The sequence below is a fragment of the Chamaea fasciata genome, unplaced genomic scaffold, assembly GCF_029207755.1.
Source record: "Chamaea fasciata isolate MVZ Bird 193981 ecotype frontalis unplaced genomic scaffold, bChaFas1.0.hap1 SCAF_2, whole genome shotgun sequence".
Lineage (NCBI taxonomy): Eukaryota > Metazoa > Chordata > Aves > Passeriformes > Sylviidae > Chamaea > Chamaea fasciata.
The window spans coordinates 102,287,552-102,299,646 of record NW_027094087.1 but is presented as its reverse complement, the minus strand read 5'-3'; the positions used below and the strand labels follow the sequence as shown (position 1 = coordinate 102,299,646).

The 12,095-nt window shown below is 38.2% G+C and overlaps 1 protein-coding gene across 2 annotated transcripts in view; it reads left to right on the top strand.

Annotated features, from left to right (window-relative positions):
* Window positions 1–7,870: 7,870 nt before the first annotated feature.
* Window positions 7,871–12,095, top strand: part of SMPX (small muscle protein X-linked) — a 39,990-nt gene continuing 35,765 nt past the window's right edge. Inside the window, exons 1-2 of one of the 2 annotated variants that reach the window (XM_066177511.1) lie at window positions 7,871–7,996; window positions 11,533–11,592. In XM_066177511.1, coding sequence (XP_066033608.1) covers window positions 11,554–11,592 — 39 coding nt within the window. In that variant the 5' untranslated portion in view covers window positions 7,871–7,996; window positions 11,533–11,553. Of the gene's footprint in view, window positions 8,017–11,532; window positions 11,593–12,095 lie in introns of both variants that reach the window. The other variant, XM_066177512.1, reaches the window with a different exon arrangement.

Sequence of the window (12,095 nt, the reverse complement as noted above, 5' to 3'; positions counted from 1 at the left end):
TCAGGGCTTCAGGGAAATTGTAGCCAATTGCAGTTCATCACAGGCTTAGACTTAAAATCAGTTAAGACTTTGATTTTGTCGAGGAGAGGTTGTAAATTTTGCAGTTTGAAGACACTGCAATCAGAACATGAATTGATTGGATAACTGTTTGAGCCTCAGGGAAAGATAATGGGGTTTTAGATCTATTCTGAGTCGTCTTCATCTCTAGGTTGTTGGGCATAGAGATGAGCTAAGGACAGGAAAGGACTGCTAGGATAAAATGTGATTCTGCAAGTGTTTGTGTGCCACTGGAACTTAAAGTGAAGGGGGCTTTCACAGAGTACAGGAATGTTTCCAGAATGAGCCTCCAAGCCTACCTGAGAATTTAAAGTACTGACTAGAATGCATGAAAGAAGAAATCCGTGGGACAAGATGAAATAGATGGTCCATTAAGCACTTCTGCAGGTTAGGAGATTGCTATTGGACGAAATAAAGAGATCAGAATAAAGAAGAGATCTGAGACACAAGAGGAGACTTACAGAGACTGGTGCACTACAGAGATGTGTGTAGCATTGGTTGTAAAAGTATGAAGGAAAAATATGTTTTCATGACCTTATTAATATTATAGTACAAAAAATCTCAGTATAGGGGAGAAACTCAGTGGGAATTATGGATATATGTTATATGTGTGATCTTTTAAACTGAAACCCAAAAAAGAAAATAAAAAAATCTTTTCATTTTTGCTCTGCTTCAAAAACTTAAGAGCAGAACATTACACAATTTTATTGGTTTGGGTGTTTTTATGTTCCAATTACAGTATAAAACAGTCTTGCTTTATTTAAATAGAAATGAGGTCAAAATACTCTTTTAAGGTTCAGGATTTGTTTGCAGTGTTTAACCTGATTACCAGAAATACTCGCTGGAAGGGTGGGATTTTGATTCTTAAAACAAATGAAATTTGTTCTTGAATCACTATTCACGTGAAAACATAGGTAAAGGAAAAACACAAGTGTTCCTAGAAATATGTCTTTACTGGATTATTCTGCAAAAAGCCAATAGTTGTACATGCTTTTTCACCAGCTATTTCACAGTGTTGTTCTGTAGCAAAACAAATGATATGTTTTTTCTTATTTGCTGTTACATTTGCAGTGTTCACCCGTCTGTGTTAACTCTGTTAGGCAAATCTTACCTGGAATTATGTCTAAAAGAGGGTCCTCCAGAGCTTTTGCATTCCAAGGTGAAATAAGTATCAGACTTTAAAGAAAAGCAAAGGAAATGGAGAAACTTGAGAGATGTGGCTTGAATATTATTCTAGAATACAGTTCCATAAAAATATTAGTTTCAGGATTATGCTACCCATTTTTAGATTATAGTCTTTGTTGCATCCTCTGTAATCATTTAGAAGTTACACATGAGGAAAATCTACTTGAGAACAACTATTCAGCATTAGCTCTTATGTTAGCCCTTTACAACTTTAAAAATCTATCCATCAAAGTGAGTTTACCTAAATTACAGGAAATAAGGGCTTTGTCAGTGAAGGAGGAGACCATGAAAGGCCATAATATCAAACAATTGTTTCAAGGTTTGAGGGATTTTTTTTTTGCTTTAAATTACCTATGAAGTCTCTATGCACACAATCCCCTATTCTACTGCAGAATGCAAAATAAATTGAATGGTTTCAGTCTAACAGATATTGTTTCATGCCTACTGGTACCTGAAATAAATGCACATGATAGTATTAGACCTATCAGCTTTGAACCCCAAAACCTGTAGGGGCAGCCTTAAACCCTGGGGAAAGAAGTGCCCTTAGCATAAGCAGGTCAAAGTGAGGTAACAGTTTGAGACAAAGTAGTGTGTATTTCATCATTTCGTAGGCTGTTGAAGCCTGAAGCTACTTTTCATAGAAGCATAGATTGGGTTGGGTTGGGAGGGGCCTTAAAACCATCTAGTTCCAATCCCCCACCATGGGCAGGGACACCTTCCCTAGAACAGGTTGCTCAGGGCCCCATCCAGTCTGGATTCATCTCTGCCTATGTGACACTGGGCCGTTCTGAGCAATAGGAATGTCTTGCACAGGATGAACCAGTGAGGATATCCCCAGAACTGCCCACTTGGACGGCACAGATGGCTGAAGCAGCTCCTGATTTGCTTCATCATGCAGCTCGGCACTCAGTTAGACCAGCACTGGTTCTGTTCTACCTCAAGGACAGAGGGGAGCAGCTTTGTGATTGCATAGCAATGCACACAGTGGATAAACTAATTTTAACTGATGTCCCAGTACTACAGATCCACTCTGCCCCTGGTCAGCTGGAGCACCTGTGAACTATCCATGACAAAACTGTGGGTTTGCCTTACGTAGACCACTTTGTGTTAAGAGTCTAAGCTAAGAACATTTCCTTTCTTACTAATAAAAAAAAAAATAGTTCAAGAGTCGGCTGCAGTAAAACAGGGAACATCATCATGGATACTCTAGTCAGAGTATAGTCAGTACCTCACCAATAGCTGGTGGCCACAGGAAACACAGAGCAACCTGCAGTTCTCGAAAGTAATTTCCAGGACAAATGATTTTCAAGCATCCCTTTTAGCTCCAGGTCTGGAGAACTGAACTGTACTTTAAGGAGCTTGTGTTGCACAGCCAGAGGAGAAGGAGTGAAGCAGCTTAATACAGTTTGTTTTTCTGGGCTTGTTTTTATCCTTGTATAGAAGATACTGCTAGTCCACAATACTGACTCATATGGGTGTAAAGTAAGATGTGAAGATTTTAAAAACTACTTCATCTCTACTAAGAGAAACACTTTGATCCTGGAGATTTGATGTCGGAAAACATCATTGCCCAGTGGAGCAGCTGGAGGACTTGGCTTTCTGTGCCAACACTGAATTATTTTGGCAATTTCTCTCTGAACATTGCAATATTTGTATGGCAGAAGGCCACAGATAATTGAAAAATGGTTCTGTTGCAGATTTGATTCAATAAAAATAAGATTTAATAGAGATCGTGTTTGACTACTTTATAGATAGATATGACTAGTGGATTTATTCATATCTTCACCATGGAAAGTGTTCATTCTTAATGGCCTTATTTCTTCAGAACATTGGAGTTGTGACAAGGTAAGGATTTTTTCCTTATGACTCTGGAGAACTAAGGTAAGTGTCCTGATGTCAATTCAAACTTTAAAAATCTTCACACCCGTGATTTAACCCATCTTTTATTTTCTGTTCAGCAGGTACAAAACAAAGATAGCAACTGATAAATCCCATAGAATTCAGCAGGTTGATGCAGTTGTCCTGGAGTTTGGTAACTTTTTGTCTAAAGGCATTAATTTATTTATAATGTCCTTGAAATTCTGCTTCCTCCAGCCCATTTCCTCATCTTACTTGTTCTGGGTGCATCTTTCTACCAGACAGATTTTTAATGTCTTAAATATATATTTCTTTCCTCTCAGTATGCCATTCAGATGAGAAATCAGCAGAATTTAGTAATAGTTCTCTTTGTTAGATTTGAGATGATTGCGCTCACACAGGGACTGTAGCTGCAAATTTTTGTCATGCTTTATCACAACAGATAAATAAATTACTTTCTGTGGTGCTGAGTCCCCAGGTGCTTTGCCATGTCTGTACCTAGTTCTCATATCTATCTCTGGGTTGAGTAATCAGCAAAATTCCTTGCTGCAGTCAGCTACGGTCTTGGTCTGAAAAGATCTAATAGTGCACAGCTGATATGATCAGCTGGTAGGGACGGGCATCATCAAAGTAAGTGTGTCGTGGGATTGAAAAAGATAGTACATGCTTACTTGAATTATCCTGATTTGTGAAAACAATTAGTAGTCTCTCTGTTGAAAGTTTCAACAGTGATTTAGTCAGTTCCTGTTTTGTCAAAATTGCTTGCTGAGAACAGTATCTGATGGTGCAGTTTCATGTTTTTTGTTTCTTTTCCAAATAATTCTGAATCATTACAGTAGACAGGATGTTTACAAAAATCAGCATGTAATTTAAATTTCATATTCAAAGTCTGCCATTAGCCTTGCTCTTTCTTATGCTACCAGCTTTGCCAGATCTACTAGTTAAAATTTACCAGGAGAAAAGTGGAAACAAATGTGTTTCTTGTACATCATCGTCATCATATTTCAGTTACCAAAAACATTTGGGCAACTAGAAATTTTACACGATACAAAGCAAGAGAATATGACTTTTGGGTAATAGTGGTCAAAGCTATGATGTTCTAGAATTTATATGGGTTATATTCATAAGGCAATTTTCAGAACTTAATACAAATTCGTGGATGATGCTAACAACTCTATTAATGATGCTGTAACTCTGAAATTCAGAACAAGGTCACTGCGAGCCTTTAATGAGACCATCTCCTTAATACAAGGCTAATTATTTCTCTGTGGAACAGTCTGTGATAATAATCATCATGCTTTTCTGTGGAAAAGAAAGAGAGTATGCAGGAGTTGAATTAATATTTAGCAGCCCAGAAATGCCACAGAAACAAAATCAGCTAATTTAGATATGTTTTGTATTTGTTTCCTGCCTACTAGATAACAGCAAACATTTTTGCATGCTATTTTATGTCATTATTTAAATAACTTCATGTTATTTTTGTTGGCATAATATACAAGTAGAAACTCAAGAGCAGGTGCTTCGTTTTTTTCTTGATATTAAGAAATGGAGATTGGGCAAAATGGGAAGACATATGCAACCAGTAGATGATACTTCCTCAAACAATTTTTCTTCTGAAAAAATTGCTGAGGTTTGATACTCTTTCTACAATCAATGATTTAGAGCTGCTTTCTGTTAAAATCAAGCATAGGAATGGTTTGTGATGCCTGGTAAAATTGATAGCTCCACTGTATTTTAGATTTCTATTGTTCTGTCTGACTGCATGTGACTTGGTACCATTGCTAAAAGTCTCTGCCTTTCATCAAGTCTATGTGCCAAGTCATAATTACATGGATGCATCTTTACTGAGGGGAAGGAGCCCAAGAATAAAAATAAAACCTGAGTGAGTTAAAAAATGGATGCTGAGTTTGTTGGTTTGGGTTTTTTTTCAGGATCCTCTGTATAAGTCCTCTGATAAATCTATCTGATAGCATTTTACATCTTAGCCAGTAATTTCAGTTTGTTGGCTAAAGAGAATCATTATACTAGTTAGACTGCAACTGTAGTTTGCATATTCTTCATTAAAAATGCAAATGAACACAAAAATAGGAATTAATTAGCCAAATACTTAATATCGTGGACCCAATATTCTTACCTGATAATAAACTGTAATTTATGGAGCTAAGATTAAGACAGAGAAGCAAAGCTTTACATTGCTAAAGATTACATGATAATCGAAAGCAAAATTCCAGAAATGTATTTTTTAACTTTTTGCTTCCAAGAACTCTTATTTCAAGGGAGCTGAGGTTGTGACTTCTTGTGTGTGGATGTGCATTTTCAACTGTATTACACTGTTTGCATTGCACTAGGACATTGTGGACTGCAATGGGAAAATAAATTCTTTTGGGATGCTCAGGGAAGTTTTATCTATGCTCGTGAGGTTTCTCAAAAGGCAAAACATTTACGTAAGTGTATTAAGCAATGACAGCTTTAAAAAAACAGTTATGACATTATGCAGTGAAATATCTCAGCAGAGAAGTAAGACACATACACATTTCTGTTAACCATCAACTTCACTTTCAAAACTAGTAAGTTGTGCCAGGAAGCATGTTAATTAGACAAGCTTCTAGCAATGCCACAAAAGTCTATTTTTAACTGTATTGGGATTTTACACTTCAAATAAATGCATTTCTACTATATCATTTGGATCTCTGTACACGAGACATAATATTTTTATGCCATGTGTGTCAATGTACAGGGTCCTAACTTGCCAGACACTGAATCCATCATCTGAAATGCGCATATGCCTCCTTATTTACTTACTAATTCATCTGCTGCATGTATTTTTACCAGATGACTCTGCAAGTCATGGGGCTGTGCATCCCAGAAGTTATCCAAAGGCAATGATATGCTGCAAAATAATGCTAAGAGTGACTATTTTCGCCTTCAAAATCTACTCAGGTCTGGATTTTCTGATATTAGTGATAAAATTTAAGTTTACTCCTTTTATCCTCACAATTTAATACAGTTCAGGTGTATTAGTTACTGGGTGTTAGGTATGTTAGACAGACTCTTTTCTTGTTTACATATCACTGAGACTTAAATTACTTAAATTATGAAAATTTGTTGAAGGGAACAGTGTTGAGCTGATACTTTTTAGGCATATTTTCAAGATCAAGAGATTATAAAATCTTAACAATGGCCCACCTTGCTTAATTAATGGTACATGGAAGACAGAGTTATGTATTCAAGAGCTAGTTTGTAATATTACTACTGTGATATAAATTGAAATAAGTTAATGTACAGCACATGAAATAAAAATATACTGCCTCTGGTACTTTTGTTGTAAATATGAACCTTCAAAAGGAGGTATGTAGAGTCACTTACCTGATTCTGGCTTTATTTTAATGTGATCTCAACCACCTGGAAGGCTGGGCCTTCGACTGACTGCAGACTGCTCTATTCTAGCCAAAGAACAGCTCTGTGAACCCTCTTGGGAACTCCGCCACATTTCAAGTGCAGTAGTCCTCTCATGCCTCAAAATTTTTGGCAACAGCCTTTCTGAGGAATAGAGGTCTCCTTGGAAGGAGCTGATTGCTGTGTGTACATCCATCAGTCCTGACCTACACAATGCACATCCTGGTTCTGTGCCATCCATCTTCTTGTGGCTACTTGGGTAGGGGGTGGCTGTAAGTAGTCAGCACTCTCCCAGAACAAGTCATCAGCTTTGTCAGCTTCCAGATGACAACATTTTTGGGAAAGAGGGCAGTGGGGAGTGAGTCACAGGCTTAATGGAGCAGTCTGCATGGCCACCTTCCTCTCTGAGATACTTGAAATGAAAAGGGTCGTTGGTCAAAAGAGTGAAAGTCAAGGGAGATCCTTGAGAGTTACTGCCCATAATGACGCTGCTCTTGTGACCATTACTGTTGTGGGTCTGGTGGAGATCAGGCACAGCCGAGAAGTGAGGAAGAGGGAAATTCATTCTTGTCAGGATGCACAGATGACCAGGAATCTGCACTTCTGCAAGTGGAAACTTGAGGATATGCCCCACACACGACTTATTGTGACATCTCCATCAGTAGTCCTCACTAACACAATACTCCAGCCAGCATGAGCACAACTGTGTAATGTTTTACTTCCCTCATGAGCTATAACAGCTCTTGCTCTCTCTCTCGCTCTCGCTCTCTCTCTCTCTCTCACACACACACACACACACTCACCACACACTCCTCCTTTGGCTTTTCTTCATGCCGATGCCTGCAGGCTCAGCAGCTGGTTGCTATGGCCTTGCATGCACAGGAGCCCTTCCCTGTGAGCAGGGCTGTCCTGCAGGGGGAAAGGCTCTGCCAGCACCCCAGGGCAGCTGCTGTGTGAGTTTGCTCCCAAAGCAGCAGCAATACGGTCAGGTTGGTGTGTCATTCACCTCCCCGAGATAGTTCCTCCGAGCTGACTTCTTCATAATTATGTCTTTATAATTATTTCCTTCTCTGTGTGGCGTAGGGAGGCACACACTGCCCCAAATGCCATGGAAGGAGTTCTGTGTTACCTACTACCGCTGTATGCCTGGCACTTGGGAAAAGCCTGGGATGACAGGGAGAGGGAGAGGAGAAAATGGACCTAAAGGTGTGTTTCTTCAACACCTCCTGCTTGACAGTTGAGCCCTGCTTTTACCATGGTCAAGTGTCACAGGGGACCAAGTTACAGGGTGAATCAAACTCTATATTTAGGAATAACAACTGGAAGCTATGACAGGAATTCCCTTTTACACTTCGCTTCTCTGCTGAGTCCCACTCCAGCCTGGAGCAGCACTCAGTGCCGTCCAGGCTGAAAGCATCGGAGCTATTTCAGACACATTAAAAGGGTCACAGTCAATACCTCAGCTGGTAGAAGAAGGTACCTCTTTCAGCATCAAAAGGAGGTGTGCATACTCACTTGACGGTTTGGAACTTTTTTTATATAAGTAAATAAGTTAGCTAATCTTGACGGGGTCAATTGAAATCTTGAAAGACCCTTGTGAAAACTCTTTAGTAATTGCTGTGAGTTTACTACAATAGTTGTGGGTTTCTGCCTATTTTAGTGTCTCATGCATTGTATCAGAGTATTCAGAACAGATTACTATTGCTTCCTATTCTGTGGGGATCTAAAGATTTAAAACAAAAAGTCACTTAAATACCTCATGACTCATAAGAAGTGTGTCTGAGTTTAAGTATTGTAGTACATAGGCAGATGGTTATTGTTTTCTAGATGTTTTTTATAGTTAGTGAAATATTACATTATGGTTTTGATATAAGAGAGGTTTCTTTCACTAAGCTTAACAGGCAACTGTAGCAAAGATTATTGTGTATGTGTTACAGAAAATGTGACCACATTTGCCTAGAGCTTGTAGTAAGTTTTCGTGTAACAGGCTGAAAGCTGCAGAGTAGGGGTTTCTCTTCTTTCATTGTACTGGCTGGGTCTCAGTCATGTAGTTCCTGTCAGAGCCTTTTAATAAGATAATACACTGCAGTTCTGTCTCCAAAATGCCCGTTGTGCCTGATGCCGTGCATTCAGTGGGGGGAGAGGACAGCTTCCAGCTGGGGCAGGGGGAGGGCTCTTGCTGTTGTCTGTGTGCTACTGTACATCTCTTGTGTGCATTACAAAAGATGGCATTATGATATCTCATAGTATTTAAAGCAAATTGAATAAAACAGCTTATTATCTTGCTGCAGCCCTGTCAGAAATTATTTTTAGCAGAGAGATAGAAGATAGGTTCCTTTGTTTTACAAAGTTTCTCTTCAAAACACGAATTTCTTTCACTGCTTGTATTTCACAAGTAGTCGTGCTCATGACTACTTTCACTGCAAATCGAGGGAATTTGCAAGGGAAGGCTGCCATAAACCAGCTCCAAATTGAACTAACGTTGCCATTGCTTTCTAAGTTTGGCTCAGCATGCAGCCCATAAAAGGTAAAAGGTAAGGTGTGGGGAGGCTAAAAAGACACCGGGGGATACAGGCTGCGTGTCTGCATTTCTCTGCCTGCCAGAGATGTGAAATCCTGCTGTGGAAATGAGGGTGAAGTGGGATTTTTTTCAAGTTTGCAGAGCTGATTGGAATACCAGAAATAACCTAATACCATCAGTGTAGCACTCTTGACTGTCTCTGAGACACATGGTGAAAGAACAAAGGAATTTAGAGAAACTAAGTAATCACTTCTGTAATGGATGCTTCTGTAATCTAAGGTTTGTTGTCCTGTGATTGATGGTCAGTATTTCTTTGTAAGGAAATTCAGGGAAGGGAGGGAAAGGGAAAGAGCCAGAGATCTATTTTTACTCAGTAGTGTGCTGTTGTCCTGATTTCTGTGGCGGTAATGAGGACAGCACGGTCTGGTAGGAAAATCACCTCCTCCAAAAGCAGTCCTACACAATTGTATCATGCATCCGTCTTTAGGAACTGGTGTCTGATTGCAGTAATTTCAAACACCGACTGCTTGTGAACCCAGAGCACCTCACTGAGGAGCACTAATGCTGTGCTTGTTTTAAAGCTGAGGTTCAGGGTAAATCCTTGCCATTTATCTCTAAGTGGCCCAAGAGGTGTGTATGGGTGTTTTTACAATGCATAGGCATGCACATCTTGGCAAGAATTTCTTTGTGACAGTCCTTGGGAAGTAGATCTGCTGTGTTTCAAAATGTTTCATGTTATTTTCTGGTGCTTTTGTTTCCATTTTTCATTCTGATTAGAAAGATGAGAAGTTGATTAAAAATTAATTCAACATTCTGTATTATGACTCCTATCTTCCCAGTCAGTTGGAGGATTGTTTTGTTTATTTTGGAATACACTCACTGATCAGTGGAACAGTTATTTATACGCCTAATAAAGATTTTCTAAAATAAAGGACAAAGAGTATAGTAAATCCTTTTGTGTTTTTGAAATCTGTTTGAGTTTTGTCATGAACATTAGTGGCTGAGATTGTTTTGTCATGAACATCAGTGTCTCGAGATTGCATCCCCTAAAGTGAATTCTGAAGTTTTTTAAACTCCCTCTCATTTTAAGATTGTGTATATAAAACCACAATATAAAACTCATTAAAATAATGTTTGCTTTATTTTGCACAGTGGGATTTTTTCTGATTCATTAATTTAGTGGAAGCAATTTAAACTCAAGGCAATTTATGAACATGATTTTGCTCTGACTGAATGCTGGGTTGGTTTGGACAGCACTTTTTGCAGCTGAGAGTGTTACCAGAGGGAGACCTCTAATGGCAGGTCATTGTACTTTTAATTCTTAGTATCGTACACAGATCGAACGGATGTGAGAATATACAGGAGGAAGTCTTCAAGTCAGTCCCAAAAATATGATTTCAGGCTGATATTGCTGATATTCCAAGTTGAAGCCAAGCTATAACTCATCTATATGTTTTTTGGGGGGATTGTCTCATGTGGCAGTTATACTGTTTGGAGTACCCAAATCTTTGACACACTTTTAATTTCTCAGTGTATTTCTACTGTTCTCTCCTATACAATTTATTTCTGTTCTCATTACTTCCTATCTAAGGTTAAATACAGTATCAAAAATGTGCTGTGGTTTGGTGGTGATCAGTGACTTCTTTGGTGAATTAATTTCTCAACTTTTAGAATTACCTTATTTTATATTATAATAGTTAAATAACAAGACTTTGATGAAAGTCTAGTTCAGTTAAAATCTAACTTCTCAATGAGAGAACAAAAGACTGAGACATTGTTTCAAATAATTTGCTAATAAAATGTCTTCCTTTTTACTTTGGTGTATTTCCCTTTGCTGTTGTATGTTAATACTGAATCAGTCCGTGTTTCTCCACCTGCATAAAATTATATGGAAAAATATGTTATTTTATCAATTGCTAAAGAAAATTGATGAATCTATATGATCTAAAACTTTGAAGGGAGGCTACTTTGTGCACTTAGCAATTGTCAAGGAGAATTTTTCTGTTTGACCATCTTCATCACTTTCAGTCCACAGACATTAAAGGTTTGCAAGGATTCGAGTGTCAGAAAATGGTTATGTCTGCATTTATCAATATTTTCTAACAATTTATGTTTTATTTGAGAGAAGGCTTAAACTGAAAATTCTAATAATTCCCACATACATACTGTGACAGGGCTAATCATACACTGTTTATCCTCAAAAGCTTTCCTTAATTCTTATTCGTTTTACAGTGCTGTTAAGGTTTGAGAGATTCCTTATCTCTACTCATTATTGTTTTTAATGTGAAAGAGATAGCTTCATTTGTGGCTATGAAAGATTAATTGGTGAAGCTCAGGTGTTCTGTCTCCTTCTGATATCAGAAGGAATAACTAAGCAACTTGGAAACTGAGATGGAAACAGGAGCTGGGCAGATGAAATGGATGCCTGTCAAGAGGCAGCATGGGTTAAGTTCTAGCTTATCTTCCATAGCTATCAGAATGTCAGAGCCTGTAACACTTTCCAATTTTGCTTGCAGGGATAAGCCTCTGTCGTAAAAATGTCAAAACAACCAGCATCACATGTCAAAGCCATTCAGGTAAGAGATAGCATTTATGTTTTTAATATAATAAAATAATAAATCCCAATCTCCATTGCTTGGCAGACTGCATTTTTACTCAGACAAGGCACCACAGGAGTGCTAGCTGGGGTTATTCTGTTAAAGTGAAAAGCTTAGTAGATATGAAAGCACTGAAAAAGTGTGACCTGGGGATCATTTTTTGATCTGAGCTGATAAAAAATCCTGGATCAGATAGGTTCATTAATCACTTGTTTGCATGGTCTTTGCAGTGTTAGGTTATGCCTGTTGGAGGATGATCTAAGCAAAACATGGTAATGCATCTGTATAACTGTTAAGTAAAAATAATTCCTGCAACCATTAGATTTTCCACAAAGCCAATATAATGCTGGGAGAATTACAGGTTAAAAAGATAACATGGGTATTGTGAAGTTTTTCATGGTTGCATTTCTAAAGGAGAAAACCCCTCAAGTACAAATAATTGTTTAAGAAGGGTTATAAGAAGCTAAAGGAAAATGAAAGAA